Here is a 21,027-nt window from a genome sequence, read left to right as displayed (position 1 = left end):
AAGTTGCGATGCAATTCGTGTTCAGCTTTTTGGGTGTTACAGAAGATATCGATCGTCTTATTTAAAATTTGCACTGTACGATGATTGACAAGTAAATACAATAACTATCGTTCAAAGCAAAATGACAAGAAACAAACATTGATTTGAATGACCACGCCGGCCATTATGAAAAGCAATTTACCAAAACTAACACCATACGAGCTAATTAACACTCACACATTCGGAGGATAACATTAAATTGTTAGTATCGGTATAGCCAGTGATCCCTTTTGTGAAGGAAACAAAAGTTGTAAGATGTATATTTGTATTACGTTAGCGACATTGCAATACAGAGTAACCACTACATCTCCTAGTTTCACAGTTGAATTGTTATTTTCCGACACTCGGTGAAATTCACGTAAGGAATGTCAAATATTCGTGTTTCTATCATGCTAAGAATTGTTCAATAAGAAGGAATCTCCTTTTCACTTGATCATTTAAATTTTCATGGTTGTTGTTATAACGGCACTATAAAAGTCTCAACCGTCTTTATGTAACGGATACGGGAAAGATTTAATCTGCCTTCCATACGTAAGCGGCTCTGGATCACCATGTTCGACGATATATAGGTAAGCGGTCTGTTGCTTAGTTTGCTTCAATTTTCACAACTAGTGTCTGTAACAGCGGATTATCTATATATGCACGTCCAAGAATCTTTTGTCAGGCAAATCTAGGTGAGTCCAACCATTCTTTCCCCAAAACCACCATACCATTGGGCATGTTTAGGTATGAACTTCCATGTGTTCCATATACAGCAACAAACGACAACCACTATATTATAGGTTCCAGACTTGACACAGGCATATACAGAATGCGGCGGGGTTAAACATGTTAAAACATGAACTCCCTGCTAGTGAAAACTATTTTAAAGCTAATAACAATGTCAATCAGTACACATCTAATAGATTGAGGGAATAGATGTCATAAACTGTCACAGAAAAACATGATATTGTGCAAAGCAAAAATATAAGTAACGACATAATGTGGGACCATAAATGTTTATAGCTGAATAGCAATAATAAATTGAGTTATGTTTTAATTTATAAAACACTGTTCGATAGCTTTTATCTGCTTTTTTGTGTAACTTATTTAAAACCCTTTGTCAAAATCTTTAATTATTAATTCATCATAAAGATATATTTTAAAAAAAATTATCAAATAGACTATTGAAATTTGGGATATTTTATTATATAGTTATAGAACTCATTGTTTCGTAAACAATACTTAGATTATAATAGAATTTGAACTAACCCGTATCATCTCTCATCGAATAGAAGTTCCATTATTATATTTGTTCCAAATATTACGTAATAGTATTTCCACAAGAAAAAAATATTACAGTATTAGTTCCTAACAGAATAGAGGCTATTGGATAATTGTTCCAAAAGGATCAGATAATATGATAGTATGGCATTGTTTATAACAAAGTTTACACATTAACTGTTGCTTGGAGTAACAAATATACGTTGATAGTTCTTACTTGCATAGTTACTTGGTGCATGGAAAAGGTATGTACTATAAATCTTAAAAGGGGAATATAAGTAATTTCATTTGAAAAAGAGTTGTGATATATTCTTTAATGTTTATTTACTTCATAAAAAATATATATGGTCGACCTTCTATATTTCTAATTGGGTTAATTTCAAATTTTGGTTAAAAATCAAATATAAGATTTAGGTAATTTTATTATAAAACCGTTTACAAAAGCATATATGCGCCTGATTTAAATCTTTAAATATAGACATTGCACGATCCTATAAAGAATAGGTTAATGATTCTAGTTCCAGGATTATCTGTAGACTGCGGTAAATAAAGGATATATACCAAACTTCAGATGTTACAGGTCTATAGACTGTTTCGTTAGAAAAGGTATGTGTTCCAATTACCAACAAATATTGCTCGACGGGTTTGACATTATCGAAAAATTAAAGTAAAAAAATCATAAACTGAGTGCGCCAAAGGAGAAATATAACAATCAAAATCTACAAAATATAACAAAATCGCGACAAGTTTAGGGCAACGAAAGAGTGGTAGGAAACATTTGTTTTATAGACAAAACACAATATTGTTACCATTTAATAGTATACACTGTATAAACAAGATTAGCGAGTTGACAATAGTTAAATTAAATTTGAGACGATCTTGTCATATCAATTTGTGCATTGATTAATGCCGTTCTTTCGACTATTTTTTTTCTTCAAAGATTTTCAAGAACGAACAACAATATATATGTTTATCTATAAATTTTGTTATCATCTCTGCTTTTTAAAGAGCATCAGTTTTTGCCTAGACATACATACAACTAGTTAGTTTTAGACTCTTCAATTTTATGAAAACACAATATATTACGTTGACATGTTTTTTTCTCTCCGAACAAGCATTTCTATTTAAAATCATACATTTTTGGGGGAAACAATGCTGATTTTATATTTTTCAATACTGTTTGGCAATATAAATGTCCATCTGTGTTTGGCGTAGACAGTTTCTTTTTTCTTTGTCACCAATTTAAGAAAAAAACCACAATACCTCCCAAAAAGTTTCTGAATATGTAATGCATTCCGTAAAATCAAGGACTGTTTTATATAACAGTTAAGTATTTATAGAACCACACACTGTTTCATTTGTCATAATCGACAAAAAATCGACTCCAGTTTTTGGTGGGATTCGTTTTGCTTAGTCTTTAGTTTTTTATGTTGTGTTTTTGTGTACTATTGTTTGCCTGTTTGTCTTTTTTTTTTTAGCCATGGCGTTGTCAGTTTATTTTCGATTTATGAGTTTGAATGTCTCTCTAGTATCTCTCGCCCCTCTCTTTTAAAGTTATTTATTGTATAAAGAGAATATTTAACCAAACGTGTTAAGATATGGATAAAAAACGAAAACAAGAGCACAGCTCATCAACGCTTCATATATTTTCATGTCATATTAAGAGACAGTTGTCATTTCTGACCCCACTGAATAAAAGAAGAGATGGTGGTATACGCTAAAGCGACATTAATCCAAAAACACAAATTTTGAAAAATCTAATGATTTAATTATTCGAAATGTGTGTTCGTGTTATATGAATTGATAGTTACAGTTTGTTAACATAAACAAAATGAAATTGTTTTAAATTGCAGCCTGTGAAAACAATTATAAGCCATGATACGATCTATCGCATTTCACAATTTTGTTCTTTTTAATCAGGAACAGAGACTTGTTTTTGAAGAAGGTACAAATTTTATCATTGGCAGCAATTCTACTGGACAAACAGCTGTTTAAGAATTAATTCGCAGATGTTATTCCAACAATATAAATACATCAACAAGTTCTGTATTAAATAAAAATGAATTGGCGTATGCTGTTTGTCATTTTACGATACCTGAGCGATATCTTTCACTTAATATTAATTGCATGCAACAACCAAAAGAGATTATCGCATGCGTGTTCGTCAAAAATAATAGAAATGACCAAGCAAATGAATCTGTATATTTGAGAAACTTAAAAGCAAAGGATGCACAGAAGTAACACTGGAAAAAGCTGTTATAGAAAAAGTAACTGATAGTGGCAGCACAAAAGATGAAAATGTAGAGGATAGTGGCAGCAAAAAGGATGAAATACGTAACTTCTTTATCATGATTACAAAAGAGTTTGAATCTACTTCTAAAGAAGCATTGAAAACCATGAATACACTTTACGATTGGCTAGGAAGAGGTAATGTTGGTATATTGCCAATGCGATCAATTGGTCCACTTCAGTGGACAAAAAGCAGGTATAACAAACAAAACTATAGAAAAAGAAACTATAAAAAAGCTTGCAAACGCGCAGAAATTTTAATGCATCTTCAAGATGATGAAATGGTTGATGAAAAACAAAAGATCAACTTTTCTGAACATATTGTATATCCTTACCAATTCAAGAAACTAAAACGAAAAATTTCAGTTAGTAATTCTGATAGACTAGATTTGCCACCAAATCCACTTTTGAAAACACCAGAAGGCATACTAGAAGCCAAGCAGTTAACACTTATTCTTTCACACAAAGATTATTCAACAATAACTTTTGAGGAACCAGATCGAGGTATGCATCCGCACATGATCAAGAAAATGCGTGATTTAATTCTTAGGGGTATTAAAGGGAAAACAGTCTTGATAATTACCCACAATCCTTCGTTGATCGATAAATGGGCCATGTCAAGAACATATGTATCGTCAAAATCCATTTTGAATGCACATCTGTCATTCAATCTGCAAAATTCCAAAAGGATACGTTAAGTTGTGGGAAAGTGATCGTTCCGAAGAAATGAAAAATCTCCTTTTTTCCTCTCGAATTTTTTTCGTTGAAGGTAAAACTGACAAAATAGTAGTAGAGGCTATATTTCGTTTGCTAATTCACGATGACAAAATTTCTGGAGACAAAAGGATTTCGATGAAACAAAAACATTTTCTACTTGCAACTGATATTCGTGAATTGTCAGGTTCGGGTAACGGGCCCAAAAAGAAAGAATTCTGCAAAAAGATGAAAAAAGAAATATACATTTTGTTTGATAACGACGTCAAAGGAGGCACATGTTTGGCTAATAAAGATGAAGATGAAAGCAAAAACGAATGTTCTTTTTATTGGAAAAATGGTGATCTTGAACAAAGATTTATTGATATTCTTGATAACTGTCAGGAAGATTCGGTAATCAAAGCAGTAATTAAAATATTTCGTATGGATTTACAGGAAGGAGATGAGAAGTATAATAGTATAGACAACTATTTACAATATCGGAAACAAATGAAAGATTTGGAAGAAAGAAATTCAGCCATTACATATAAAAGCCTAGAAGAAAAATGCAAGACCAGTTCATCTGTAGAAATGGAAAAATTAAATAAAGATAAGAATGAAATACAGAAAAGAATAAAACACACAAAAGTTGTCATAAAGAATCGATTGAAGAAGAAAATTCCTGATGCTGATTCTGAGGATATCGAAATAGTTGCAAATGAAATGATACACAAGTCTAAAGAGGTAAAAGAATTCATTGTCTTTTTAAAAGAAGAAACAAGTAAGAAAGGTGCAAAAAGAAAACTCATCGAAACAGAAATTCCTGAGTTTGATGCATCTTCCGTGCAATCTTCGCAGAAAATTGACATTGAAGAACAGAATCCATCAGGCAGTTCTTCGACCGATGATGCTACAGGCATTCATACAGGCTAGACACAAGATTTCAACACCATGAGTTTAGATTAAACAATTCATCTCTTTTTCCGGTAGTTTTTCATCCGAATTTATATGGAATGAGGTTTAATCGTTTTTTGTCATGCCTGTGACGAAAGTCGCTTTAGCGAGATTTAGGAGTACTGTTCCCGGCAATGGCGAAATCGGCAATATGAATAGTTAATAAAGTCACTCAGGCGTTAACGTTATTATAACGCCTGTGCCCTGATAATAGTATCATACATTTTCATATGAATAAAAAAAGTAAATAAACTCATCATAGATATCAGGAATAACATTTTACAGCCAAACGCGCGTTTTGTCTACAAAAGACTCATCAGTGACAATGAAATCAAAACAGTTTAAAAGGCCAAATAAAGTACGAAGTTGAAGAGCATTGAGGATTCAAAATTTCGACCCCCCCCCCCCCCCCCCCCCCAAAAAAAAGTTTCTGAATATGTAATGCATTCCGTAAAATCAAGGACTGTTTTATATAACAGTTAAGTATTTATAGAACCACACACTGTTTCATTTGTCATAATCGACAAAAAATCGACTCCAGTTTTTGGTGGGGTTCGTTTTGCTTAGTCTTTAGTTTTTTATGTTGTGTTTTTGTGTACTATTGTTTGCCTGTTTGTCTTTTTTTTTTTAGCCATGGCGTTGTCAGTTTATTTTCGATTTATGAGTTTGAATGTCTCTCTAGTATCTCTCGCCCCTCTCTTTTAAAGTTATTTATTGTATAAAGAGAATATTTAACCAAACGTGTTAAGATATGGATAAAAAACGAAAACAAGAGCACAGCTCATCAACGCTTCATATATTTTCATGTCATATTAAGAGACAGTTGTCATTTCTGACCCCACTGAATAAAAGAAGAGATGGTGGTATACGCTAAAGCGACATTAATCCAAAAACACAAATTTTGAAAAATCTAATGATTTAATTATTCGAAATGTGTGTTCGTGTTATATGAATTGATAGTTACAGTTTGTTAACATAAACAAAATGAAATTGTTTTAAATTGCAGCCTGTGAAAACAATTATAAGCCATGATACGATCTATCGCATTTCACAATTTTGTTCTTTTTAATCAGGAACAGAGACTTGTTTTTGAAGAAGGTACAAATTTTATCATTGGCAGCAATTCTACTGGACAAACAGCTGTTTAAGAATTAATTCGCAGATGTTATTCCAACAATATAAATACATCAACAAGTTCTGTATTAAATAAAAATGAATTGGCGTATGCTGTTTGTCATTTTACGATACCTGAGCGATATCCTTCACTTAATATTAATTGCATGCAACAACCAAAAGAGATTATCGCATGCGTGTTCGTCAAAAATAATAGAAATGACCAAGCAAATGAATCTGTATATTTGAGAAACTTAAAAGCAAAGGATGCACAGAAGTAACACTGGAAAAAGCTGTTATAGAAAAAGTAACTGATAGTGGCAGCACAAAAGATGAAAATGTAGAGGATAGTGGCAGCAAAAAGGATGAAATACGTAACTTCTTTATCATGATTACAAAAGAGTTTGAATCTACTTCTAAAGAAGCATTGAAAACCATGAATACACTTTACGATTGGCTAGGAAGAGGTAATGTTGGTATATTGCCAATGCGATCAATTGGTCCACTTCAGTGGACAAAAAGCAGGTATAACAAACAAAACTATAGAAAAAGAAACTATAAAAAAGCTTGCAAACGCGCAGAAATTTTAATGCATCTTCAAGATGATGAAATGGTTGATGAAAAACAAAAGATCAACTTTTCTGAACATATTGTATATCCTTACCAATTCAAGAAACTAAAACGAAAAATTTCAGTTAGTAATTCTGATAGACTAGATTTGCCACCAAATCCACTTTTGAAAACACCAGAAGGCATACTAGAAGCCAAGCAGTTAACACTTATTCTTTCACACAAAGATTATTCAACAATAACTTTTGAGGAACCAGATCGAGGTATGCATCCGCACATGATCAAGAAAATGCGTGATTTAATTCTTAGGGGTATTAAAGGGAAAACAGTCTTGATAATTACCCACAATCCTTCGTTGATCGATAAATGGGCCATGTCAAGAACATATGTATCGTCAAAATCCATTTTGAATGCACATCTGTCATTCAATCTGCAAAATTCCAAAAGGATACGTTAAGTTGTGGGAAAGTGATCGTTCCGAAGAAATGAAAAATCTCCTTTTTTCCTCTCGAATTTTTTTCGTTGAATGTAAAACTGACAAAATAGTAGTAGAGGCTATATTTCGTTTGCTAATTCACGATGACAAAATTTCTGGAGACAAAAGGATTTCGATGAAACAAAAACATTTTCTACTTGCAACTGATATTCGTGAATTGTCAGGTTCGGGTAACGGGCCCAAAAAGAAAGAATTCTGCAAAAAGATGAAAAAAGAAATATACATTTTGTTTGATAACGACGTCAAAGGAGGCACATGTTTGGCTAATAAAGATGAAGATGAAAGCAAAAACGAATGTTCTTTTTATTGGAAAAATGGTGATCTTGAACAAAGATTTATTGATATTCTTGATAACTGTCAGGAAGATTCGGTAATCAAAGCAGTAATTAAAATATTTCGTATGGATTTACAGGAAGGAGATGAGAAGTATAATAGTATAGACAACTATTTACAATATCGGAAACAAATGAAAGATTTGGAAGAAAGAAATTCAGCCATTACATATAAAAATCTAGAAGAAAAATGTAATACCAGTTCTTCAGTAGAAATAGAAAAAATAAATAAAGATAAGAACGAAGTACAGAAAAGGATAAAACACACGAAAGTTGTCATTAAGAATCGATTGAAGAAGAAAATTCCTGATCCCGATTCTGAGGATATCGAAATAATTGCAAATGAAATGATACACAAGTCTAAAGAGGTAGGAGAATGCATTGCCTTTTTAAAAGAAAAACAAGTAAGAAAGGTGCAAAAAGAAAACTCAGCGAAACAGAAATTCCCGAGTTTGATGCATCTTCCGTGCAATCTTCGCAGAAAATTGACATTGAAGAACAGAATTCATCAGGAAGTTCTTCGACAAATGATGCTACAGGCATTCATACAGGCCAGACACAAGAAATCAACACCATGAGTATAGATTAAACAATTCATCTCTTTTTATGGGGTAGTTTTTCATCAGAATTTATATGGAATAAGGTTTAATCATTTTTTGTCATGCCTGTGACGAACTCGCTTTAGCGAGATTTAGGAGTACTGTTCCCGACAATGGCGACATCGGCAATATGAATAGTTAATAATAAAGTTGTTTATAAAGTCACACAGGCGTTAACGTTATTATAACGCCTGTGCCCTGATAATAGTAACATACATTTTCATATGAATAAAAAAAAGTAAATAAACTCATCATAGATATCAGGAATAACATTTTTTAAGCCAAACGCGCGTTTTGTCTACAAAAGACTCATCAGTGACACTGAAATCAAAACAGTTTAAAAGGCCAAATAAAGTACGAAGTTGAAGAGCATTGCGGACTCAAAATTTCGTTGTTTACTCTTTGACTTTCATACGCATATGAGCATAATGCAATGTGGAATATTTATTAATGAGACAGTAGTCATATAGCACCAACTAAAATTGTCCCTAGTTTATCAGTCTTCATTGATGAATTCAACAGTGATATGAAATGCAATATAAACTTTAAAATGTCATTGAAACAAACACAAGAAAAAAAGAGGCGAATAAAATCAAAGGGACATTCAAATTCAGAAGTCGAAACAAACTGACGACGCCATGGCAAAAAAAAAAAGAGAACATTATCAACCAATACATGCAATACCGGTTAATCTATTTTATAAAACACACATCTAAAACAACACATTATAACATTGTATACACGAAAAGAGAATGCACAATCGGTTTACCCTCTGCATGAGCTGCTAATGATCTGGACTTAAAAAATAAGAATTTATGAAAGTATTAAAGTCCAAATTTAAAGGCAAAATTAGTACAGCACTTATCTTATCAACTGAAAGAACTCATTTTTTTGTCATTTTTCACTTGATACATACATTTTCCGTAAGTTTGATCGCGTGAATTAACTTTGATTAAATGGCACTAAAAGTTGAATTGCTTGGTGGTCTTTTAATGTTTCGGCAATTTAATTTTCAAACCGAAACAGGAAACCAAACTCGAAGTATTTTCTGATAGTTCGAATTGCATATAAACAATTAGGTTTTAGTTTAAGAAAATAGAATTTATTGGATGAAATCAAAGTTATTAATCTAGTATTCAGATATAAGAAGAACAGTGATAAAAGTGCTGTTCCTGTGCGTTATTTGTTTTTTTTGCTGTGCATGCACTGATTTTGTGTCATGGATGGAAACCATTGCTTTCTTTTTTTTATTGTAGTCATTTACAAATATTTTCTTAACTGTTTTTACTGGTTTAATGTACAGCTAGTATATTTGTATAGTATCCAAAGACGTATCAGTTAAGAGGGGAGAGCTGGGTTTATCGAAATATCTCTCTGAATCAGTAATGCGTTTGTAAGTCTGTTTAACCAATGCTTTTTAAGAATTCATATGATACAGATTTGAAATAATTTGTGTTATAAATAAGCTTTGATTATATCTTTATTAGAAAAGATGACTTAAAAGGTGTGTCCCTTAACCTACTTCCGTAAATTCATGTTTTCACCCCCAGTCTAGTCTATCACAACCTTGAAAGAAAGTATTTTTGAAATTTGTGTACTGATTGTAAAGCTGCAGATGCAGGTTAAATAATTTTCTCCCAATACAATTTGTTTCAAAGAGTTGAAGTAAAAACAACATATGACAAACACTTGACTTTGATTCACATGTGTCTTCTGTGTTATTAATTTACACGATTAATGTTTGTGATGTTCGGGCAAACAATTAGTCATATGACCAGGAGCAATGAAATTACACTGTACCAGTACATGTAATAAACTAAGTTATACATTCATAATTCTATCGGAATATTACAAATAATATAAAGAAATAGATTACCTTAGCTGTATTTGACATTACCTTTCGGGATTCTTATTTGACCTTTTAATTTTTTTAATTCGAGCGTCATTTGAGTCTTTTGTCGACTAAACGCGCGTCTGGTGTACTATAAACATTGTATCATTGATAAGTTAATTTTACAATTGCTTGGTTGATGCTCTGCTAGTATAGGATTCCTTTCGACGGTATCACCAGCCCAGTAGTCAGCAATTCCGTATTGATATAAATTATCCTTGATATGGTCATAATTATAAATTTACCATTTACAAAACATTGAATTGTTCGAAACACTAAGGATTTTCTACCCCCAGAAATAGATTACATTAGCTGTATTTGTTTTTGATTCGAGCGTCACTTATGAGTCTTTTGTAGACGAAACGTGCGTCTGGTGTACGAAATTATAAGCCTGGTATCATCAATTAGTTTATTTTTCTGTTCTTCCCTACCGCGGAGAAATGCAATCTGAATTTTGGTAATCGTATTAGCTTGATATTTAGGTTCTATTTAATTTTAGCCGTTTTTTGTCTTCTTTACAATATTGCTTAGATCATGTTTATTTGCAATTTCGAAGTTATTAATATTCACATAATAACATTACCGGTACCAATTTTAATGTACCCGTAAACTTGTTTGTTTGTTTCAAAAATCTAATTTTAGTCTGTCGCAATCATAAATCCTTTCAAGCTGATAAGTGTTTTTCTGTGCAGTTGTAACTCATTTATAGAAATTCTTTGTTTTGAACTGCAAGTAGCCTTAACAATATCATAATCCCGTACTGAGAACATGATGCAATCCTACAAATCTTACAATTTCATTTGTCAAGAGCACTTTGCTATATTCTAAATTAATTCTTTATCTAAATAAACAATTTATATTGCTTACTTTTAATCTTAAAAGGGAAATGAGAGTAATAAAAGATAAAAAAAACAACACACACACACACAATAAGAAAGAATTTGTACACGACGAACGGTTACACTTTGTATTTTTATTATCTGAGTATTCAAGTACTTTTGAGTATTTAAACCAGGCACTCGAGTATTGATTCAAGATAAAAATTGTCATCCCGAATTTATAGATATTTACTTCTTTTTTATTTTTTTTGTTGGTTGATAAGTTGCAAGTTCTATTGGACCATCATCTTTCTATTATTGATAGGGACATTCTTATTCGGAAATTACAGCTTGACCCTTACAGTGTTGAATTGGGATTTATAGTAAGCATCAATAAGACATTACCACAATAACTCCCCAAAAATAAAAGGCATTTATAGGTCAACAGGTATGTCTACAACTTATATGTCAACTAAGAAACAAACGTTTATTTGTTATGTCAACCTCTAAATCACCCAATTAGGAAAGTTGGGACTACTGAAGGTTCGCAATCATTACCAATTTTCTTTGATAAAAAGAAACTAATATATAAGTGGAATTAAAGAAATACAATGAAAATCTGTGTAAGATTACTGAACTCAATAATTTTGGTATTAAAGATAACATCAATACAAGGACAAGCAAAACAAAATAAACAATAACATATGAAAGATTTAAAAAAATACTAACAGCAATCTTAAAAGCTAGGTGTAATATTTTATATAATATAAACCTTTCTACAATAAAAATAAATCCATATAGCTATATGATAAAATTGAGTAAATGTTTGACTAATTTAATTTTTAATACTAAAACCATTACCTACCTTGTTATTTGTGAAATCTGAGTTTCACCATAAAGAAAAGGAAAATGTGTATTGCTTGTCATAAAAAAGACCAATACAATACCTTTTTATGATAAAACATCTTACTATAATAATTTTTACCTGGGTACATTTTTGCGCAGACAGTGAAACATTAAAGATGGTGTGGTATGTGTCTGATTCATTCATATAATAGAAATAAACATAAATATAAGGAGACGCAGGCGATTTGCCAATAACTCAGCAATCCAAAGACATTAACATCCAAAGTTGACCACTGTAAAGACGCATCAAGTGCAGTTAAATTGGTACCGTTAATATTAAATATATTACACATAATTATTTAGTCCAACTTTATTTCATAACATAGCTTATATAGATACAAATATTTTTTTCTTGGAAGGATTAAATCGTACTTTGTAAACAGAAAACTACCTTGATTCAAAAATTTCTGACACTGAAAACACCATGATGCATGATTGTTTTGTTGACAGCAACTCCTTTCCTCTTTTCCTTTTCTTCCATAATTCTTATGAGGCAGACTTCATGCAGAAACTTCTCAGAATGAATTAAAAGAAGGTGACACATGTGGAGCATGATCTGCTTACCCTTCCGGAGCACCTGAGATCACCCCCAGTTTTTAGTGGGGTTCGTGTTGCTTAGTATTTGGTTTTCTATGTTGTGTCATCTGTGCTTTTGTTTGTCTTTTTATTTTTGGCCATGGCGTTGTCAGTTTGTTTTCGATCTATGAGTTTGACTGTCCCTCTGGTATCTTTCGTCCATCTTTTAGCATTATGCTTTAACATCAGGTTCTACAATGTAAATGAAGTTCTCATATTGCATAATTCAAAAATTGGTGAATATGTTGAACGCATCTATGTGATCAAATTTGAAAAAAGGATACCACAGATACAATTAAGTCATCCTCATATATTGACTTATTTCTCTAAATTGACAACGAGCGTTGCTTGAGAACTAAACTTCACGTCAAAAGTGGTTGCTGCTTACAAGAAAGCTTTTGAACCATGGGTTCCTAATGATACAGTTGCAGTCAAACCTTCAAAAGTTTAACGCACGTCATAATTTGATTGGATGTTATGAAATATCTGAGTCAAAGATGACCACTGATATGTCAAATTGTCGTAGCAAGACGTGGCAATCCTGTCCTCTTGCCTCGATTGTGACATCACCGAATAAAGCATCATTATTATTTCTACCTTCCATGAGCAACACAGTGGTTGCCTATCCGGAGTATTGTTCCACAGTTTTTTGTGTAGTGTTTGTTTACTGCTATATTTTTTGTCATCGTTTTCGGTTTTTTATAGTGCTGTAGATTTTTCTTCATTTTTCTATTGTCTCTTTCGCATCTCCTGTTTCTTTTTATCTCCGAATCATCTGATATCATAAAGTTGCTTTACATTAAAATAACAACATATTAGTAGCATATGTTAAAAAGTTAACAATCCTATGGGAGCCATATGTGCTCATTTAACTCGCCGTCTGGTTCGTATATTGTTTTACGCAGATTCCACACAGGAATAAAATTAAGAATGGAAATGGGGATGAAAAAATGCTAGCATCATCGTTAACGTCATGTTCTGCTATAAGATGATGTCTTCTCATTGAATATTTCAGTTTGATGTATAAATAGTATTCATCTATCCCATTTAGCTTGAACTAAAATGGTACGAGATATCACATATACAGTTATTAAGCATGATTGTCATTGAAACTTATATGTGAAAATCGATAATCAGAGAATGAATTTTCATGACCAACACGATAGTACCTACTACGTATACTAGAATATGGATTTTTTAACATTCCAAAACTCAATTTTAGTGGCGGTCGTCTTAATGAATTTTTCGTTTTCTATATATGCTATTGTGCAGATGTATGTCTTTTCTTCTAATTTCTTTTAACCTTTTCCACATGGTCATGTGGCTTTATAAAACGCTAATTAGCCTAATATATATTCCTGAAAAGTATGCAGTTTAAACTTTTGACGGAATTGGATACAAAAGAAGCTTTACCCCATTGAAGACCTCACATAAAAATGAAAAACATCATACTTCAATCATTCAAAATTTAACACAATTTATTAACGGAAATCCACGTAAGTTCCGGTGCAATTCGTGTTCAGTTTTTGGGTTGTTACGGAAGGTATCGATCGTCTAATTTAAAATTTTCAGGATACACTCGGTGGATGGCATCAAATTGTTACTAGTGGTATTGCCTATGACCCCTATTGTGAAGGAAACAAAAGTTGTCAAATGTATGTTTGTATGACATTAGCCACATTAAAAATAAAGAATAACCACTACATCTTATAGTTTCACAGTTTAAATGTTGTTTCCCGACACTCGGTGAAGTTCACGTAAGTATGTCAAATATTCTCGTCTCTATTATGCTAATAATTGTTCAGTAAGAATGAATCTCCTTTTCACTTGATCATTCAAATTTTCATGATTGTTTGTTAATATATATGTATATATATACTGCACTATAAAAGTTTCTATCATCTGTATGCACGGATACGGGAAAGACTTAATCTGCATTCCATACGTAAGCGGCTCTGGATTGCCATGTCCGACGATATATAGGTAAGCGGTCCGTTGCTTAGTTTGCTTCAATTTTCACAACAAGTGTCTGTTACAGCGGTTAATATATACATGCGCGTCCAAAAATCTTTTTTCAGTCAAATCTTAGTGAGTCCAACCAGTCTTTTCCAAAAACCACCGTACCATTGGGCACGTTTAGATATGAACTTCCATGTGTTCCATATATAGCAACAAACGACAACCACTAGATTATACGTTCCAGACTTGGAACAGGCATATACAGAATGCGGCTGGATTAAACATGTTTGCAGGCGCCCAACCCTCAACCTAACTTGGTACGCTTATGTAATAGCACAACATCAAAACAAACTTTGAAATTAGTTGAAAAGGGATTGACTTATCAAAGCACGCACACAACATTGACAAAAGACACCAATCTGAGAGAACTCCCAGCTAGTGAAATTAGTTCAAAGCCAATTACAATGTCAATTAGTACACATCCATTAGATCGAGGGAATAGACGTCATCAACATTCACAGAAAAACATGATATTGTGCAAAGCAAAAATATAAGTAACGACATAATGTGGGGCCGTACAGGTCATGGCTGTATAGCAATACTATTTAGTTATGTTTTAATTTATAAAACACTGTTCGAAAGCTAATATCTGCCTTTTGTGTAACTTATTTAAAACCTTTGTCAAAATCATTAATTACTTATTGATCATAAAGATATATATTTTTTTTTAAATTTATCAAATAGAGTATTGCAATTTGGGATTTTTAATTACATAGTTATAGAACTCATTGTTTCACAAACAGTACTTAGATAATAATAGAAAGTAATCTAACCCATATCATCTGTCATCGACTAGAAGTTCCTTCATTAAATTAGTTCCCAATGTTACGAAATAGTATTTTTACCAGAATAATATTACAGTATTAGTTCCTAACAGAATAGAGGCTATTAGATATTTGTTCCTAAAGGATCAGATAATAAGACAGAATAACATTGTTTATATGGGAGAGGGGAAAGATACCAAAGGGACATTCAAATTCTTAAGTAGAAAATAAACTTACAACGACCAACAGACAAACTACACTACACAAAACACAACATAGAAAACTAAAGACTGAGCGATACGAACCCCAATAAAAACTGGAGCTGGATTCAGGTGCTCTGGAAGGGTAAGCAGATTCTGCTCCGCAAGTGGCACCCGTCGTGTTGCTCATGTTTGTACAAACCCGGTGATAAGTCTAATTCGGTAGATCACATTCGGGAAAAAGGGGACCGGATTGTAGTTACGACAATTTTAACATATCCGCTGTCATCTGTGAAACGGATATATCATAACGGTCAACCAACTCGTGATGGCGTCCGTAAAATTTACGAAAACGTACAAAGTTTAATACGTTGATAGTTCTTACTTGCATAATAACTTGGTACACGGAAAAGGTATGTACTATAAAACTTAAAAGAGAAATATAAGCAATCTAATTTGAAAAGAGTTGTGCATGTTGTGAATATATTCTTCAAGATTGTATTTACTTCATAAAAAATATATACAGTCGACCTTTTATATTTTTAATTGTTTTAATTTCAAATTTTGGTTAAAAATAAAATATACGATTCAAGTAATTTTAAGATAAAACCCTACACAAAAGCTTATATGTGCATGATTTAAATCTTTAAATATAGATATTGCAGTATCCTAAAAAGAATAGGCTAAAGATTCTAGTTCCTGAATAATCTGTACACTTTGGTTAATAAAGGATATAAACAAGACTGCAGATGTTACAGGTCGAAAGACTGTTTCGTTAGAAAAGGTGTGTATTCCAGTAACCGAAACACTTGCTCGACGGGTTTAAAATTAATGAACAATTAAAGTAAAAAGATCATAAACTGACTGCGTCAAAGGAGAAATATAACAATCGAAATCTAGAAAATATATCAAAATTGCGACTAATTTAGGGCGACGAAAGAGTTGTAGGAAACATTTGTTTTATAGACAAAACACAATATTTTGTAATAATATGATAGTATACACTGTATAAACAAGATCAGCAAGTCAATTCGACTATTTTTTTCTTCGAAGATTGTCAAGACTGAACAGCAGTATATATATTTACCTATATATTATGCAGGGGCGGGTCCAGGTAAGGGCGTAATGGGCGTACGCCCCCCCCCCCCCCTTTTTAAAAAAAAAAAAAAAAAAAAAACTATCGTTATCTGCTTATATTGTATTGAATATGGCAATTTATCATATTCATTAATTAAACACATACTCTGATTTCTTTTATACTGATTCCCCCATCCGATGGGTGACTTGGACACCTTTTTTAAACAACCAAAGCGGTAAGTAAATCTATACATGGAATGGTTGTTTTGTGTGACACTTCCCCAATGGCCATTCTACATCTACCCGGGGGATACTCGCTATATATATGATACCGGGTATTTTCCGACAAACGGGGTTGCATTTTCAGCTAAATTGTCTGAAATGGGGTTATGTTTTTTTCGCCTTGCATTGGAAGGGGTCAGATTTGACTATCTAGAACGGGGTATTATAAATACAATGTTACATTATTGTTTCAGATAAGGGTGAATGTTTGGTACCATTAAAACGTTTAAACCCGCTGCAACTGTTTGCACCTGTCCTAAGTCAGGAATCTGATGTTTAGTAGTTGTCGTTTGTTGATGTGGTTCATAAGTGTTTCTTATATAGATTAGACCGTTGGTTTTCCCGTTTGAATGGTTTAACACTAGTAATTTTTGGGGCCCTTTATAGCTTGCTGTTCGGTGTGAGCCAAGGCTCCGTGTTGAAGACCGTACTTTGACCTATAATGGTTTACTTTTATAAATTGTGACTTGGATGGAGAGTTGTCTCATTGGCACTCATACCACATCTTTTTATATCTACTAAATTGAAAACAACGTTCAAACCTATGATTGCGTTGGATAAAAACCGCAATTTTTATACGTGTGCATGCAAAACAAATTTCTTGGTAAAGGGGTCTAAATACAGCACAAACAACATTTTCCAAAAGACCAAAAACAGTGAAAAGGTATATTTTAACAAAACGGGTATATATATATATATATCAAAAGTTCAGAAAAAGCTTTCGTCAAAGATTTATTTTCCATTTTTCATGCCCATTTCATATAACCTTTTAACTGAATTTATAACTTCTTCCAAAGATTTGATATCCACATGTTAATCAATACATAATTTGAATGATCCGAAGGCAGACTATTTTCACCAATTTGTCTATCATGGAGTCTGTTATAATACTTCATAATTTGATGCTAAATTGTTGAAATCCAGGAGCTTCTGACCTTCCCCATGGACCCTATACCAGGGCAACCGGAATTACGCCTCCTGTTCATAAAATCTTGGCCTAGGACTATTGAAATGTAAAGTAACGCCCTATACCCTAGAACTTGAAATTTCTCGTTATTGGTCTACTGCTGTTAATATCTATCCAATCATTTTAATATACCATAGACAATTAATGGAGAGAATTTGGCATAAAAAATATCAAACCCTGACACTTTAACTATAAAATATACATGCTCCAAGTCAAAGAACCGTTATATTAGTGCATTTCACAATTATTTTATGTTTTTTAGCCAAAAAAAGGTCCAAAAAAATTTTCGCCTCGCTCCGCTCCGCAGATTGTATTCTACGCCCCCTCTTTCAAATGTCCTGGAAACGCCCCTGTTCTGTTATCAAAGGAGAGGCATCTGCTTTTGCCTGGACATACATACAGCTGGGTTTAGACTAGTTAATTTTATGAAAACACGATATATTACGTTGACATGGTTTTTTTTTTTTTTATTTCTAGGAACAAGCATTTCTTTTTAAAAACATGCACGACAATTGTTTGGGAAACAATGCTGATTTTATCTTTTTAGATAATGCTCGTCAATTGATATGTTCATCTGCGTTCTTTGGTGAACAATACATCCACAAAAGACTGAACGGTTGGAGCCTCAGTTTCTGAATATGAAATGCATTCCGAAAAATCAATGACTGTTTAATTTAACATAACAGTTAGGCATTGACAAGAACCACACACTGTTTTATTTGTCATAATCGACAGATTTAAAGTTATTTATATATAAAGAGAATATTTTAACATCACGTGTTAAAATATTGATTAAAACACTTCAAATGTTTTCATGTCATATAAAAAAACAATTGATTATTCTGACCCCACTGAATTAAAGAAGACGTGTTGGTATACGCCAAAGCGACATTAATCCAACAACACAAAGTTTAAAAAATCCAGTGATTAAATGATTCTTAATGTTTTAAATATTAAAAAAAGCTGTTCATTTTATATGAATTGATAGATGTTTTTTACAGTGTGTTAACACAAACAAAATGAAATTGTTTTAATTGCAGCGTGTGAAAACACTTCTTAGCCATGATACGATTTATCGCATTTCACAATTTTGTTCATTTTAATCCGGAACATAGACTTGAAAGAGGTACACATTTTATCATTGGCGGTAATTCGAGTGGAAAATCAGCTGTTATAGAATTAATTCGCCGATGTTATTCTAACAATATAAATACATCAACAAGTTCTGTATTAAATAAAAATGATTTGGCGTATGCTGTTGGTCATTTCGAAATACCTGAGCGATATCCTTCGATTGATATTAATTGTATGCAACAACCAAAAAAGATTCTCACATACGTGTTCGTCAAACATAGTAGAAATGACCAAGCAAATAAATTTGAATATTACAAGGTGATCTCTGCAAATTACAATGGCAATTCATTTCAGACCTTCGAACAGAGATTTTTCGGACGTTATGGTTGTAAAACAGAGTATTTTGAATAAAACACCCAAGGATGCAAAAAAGTAACACTAGAAGCATCTGTTATTGAAAATGTTGAGGATAGTGGGAGATAAAGATGAAATACATAATTTCTTTAACATGATTACGAATGATTTTGATTTTACTTCTGAAGCCGTGAAAACAATGCATACACTTTATAATTGGCTAGAAAGGAGTTATGTGCCACATGTGGAGCAGGATCTGCTAACCCTTCCGGAGCACCTAAGATCATCCCAGTTTTTGATGGGGTTCGTGTTGCTTAGTCTTTAGTTTTCTATGTTGTGTTTTGTGTACTATTTTGTGTCTGTTTGTCTTTTTCTTTTTTAGCCATGGCTTTGTCAGTTTATTTTCGATTTATGAGTTTGAATGTCCCTCTGGTATCTTTCGCCCCTCTTTTATACTAGTATATTGCTAATGCGATCAATTGGTCAACTCCAGTGAACAAGAAGCGACCGTTACAGGCGTACAAATAGAGATAATGTCTTTAAAAATGCCTGCGAAAGCGCAGAAATTTCATTCCATCTTCTAGATTATGAAAAAGTTGATAGAAAACAAGAGGCTAAACATATTGTTTGTCCATACAAATTCAATAATCTTAATGGAATCATATCAGTTACTAATTCTGATACACAAGACTTGCCACCAAAGCCGCTCTATAAAATACCATAAGGTATACTTGAAGTCAAGCAGTTAACACTTATTCTCTCTCACAAAAAATGTTCAACAATAAGGTTTGAGGAGCATGATCGGGGATGCATTCTAACATGATTAAGAAAATGCGTAATTTAAATCTCAGGCAGATTATCGGGAAAACCGTTTTGATAATTACCCACAATCCTTCGTTGATCGATAAATGGGCCATGTCAAGAACTTTTGTATCATCAAAATCCATTCTGAATGAAACCATCTATCATTCAATCTGCAAAGTACCAAAAGGATACGTTAAGTTGTGTGAAAGTGAAAAATCGGAAGAAATGAAAATTCTCCTTTTTTCTTCTCGAATTCTCTTTGTAGAAGCTAAAACTGACAAAACTACTGTCGAGGTTATTTTCAGTTTGCTTATTCATGATGACAAAATTCAGGAGGACAAAAGAATTTCGACTGAGCAAAAACATTTTCTTCTGGCAACGGATATTCGAGAATTATCAGGTGTGAATAATGGAAACAAATTGAAGAAATTTTGCAAACAGATGAAAAAAGAAATATACCTTTTGTAAGATGCTGACGTAAAACAGAAAAAGTAGTCAAAGAGTAAAGAAGACGAAGATGTGGAATTTACTTTCTATTGATGAAATAGGGCTCTTAAACAAAGATTTATTGATATTCTGGACAACTGTAATGAAACAACGGTAATCGATGCAATAACAGAAATATTTCGTAAGAAGACGGAAAAAGACCATGACAGTATAGAAAAGTATTTACATAATCAAAAATGATTTAAAAAAAATAGCAGTCAAAATTCAAGACATTGAAAATCAAGTAGCAGAAAGTGATGAAAAAAATCAACAGAATTGGAAAATAAATATAAAGAAAAGAAAGAATTACAACGAAAAATCGGAAATGTAGAAACTACCATACACTATATAGCGAAAAGATTTATTCTACCCACTGATTCTACGGACATTAAAATAATTGTAGCTTCAATGATCCATCATTCTGCTGAGGTTGAAAAATGTATTGACTTTTGTGGCAAAAA

The 21,027-nt window shown here is 32.5% G+C and overlaps 1 protein-coding gene and 1 pseudogene across 7 annotated transcripts in view; both read left to right on the top strand.

Annotated features, from left to right (window-relative positions):
- The window catches only part of LOC127709502 (uncharacterized), a 90,164-nt gene extending 81,431 nt beyond the window's left edge, over positions 1 to 8,733 (top strand). For 2 of the 7 annotated variants that reach the window (XR_007985693.1, XM_052215107.1), the window contains one exon: positions 8,163 to 8,733. Coding sequence is in view for 3 of the 7 variants with exons in the window: in XM_052215104.1 (XP_052071064.1) it covers positions 4,361 to 5,217 (857 nt within the window). In the remaining 4 variants the exon portion in view is untranslated. Of the gene's footprint in view, positions 1 to 3,729; positions 5,638 to 6,818; positions 7,443 to 8,162 lie in introns of those variants that run through there. The other 5 variants (XR_007985692.1, XM_052215110.1, XM_052215105.1 and 2 more) reach the window with 5 other exon arrangements.
- A 10,177-nt stretch (positions 8,734 to 18,910) lies between these two features.
- Positions 18,911 to 21,027, top strand: part of LOC127708520 (uncharacterized) — a 34,498-nt pseudogene continuing 32,381 nt past the window's right edge.

Source organism: Mytilus californianus, unplaced genomic scaffold (assembly GCF_021869535.1).
Source record: "Mytilus californianus isolate M0D057914Y unplaced genomic scaffold, xbMytCali1.0.p SCAF_7, whole genome shotgun sequence".
Taxonomy (NCBI): Eukaryota; Metazoa; Mollusca; class Bivalvia; order Mytilida; family Mytilidae; genus Mytilus; species Mytilus californianus.
Note: the sequence above shows the minus strand (reverse complement) of the source record. Positions and strands in the feature narration are given on the sequence as shown.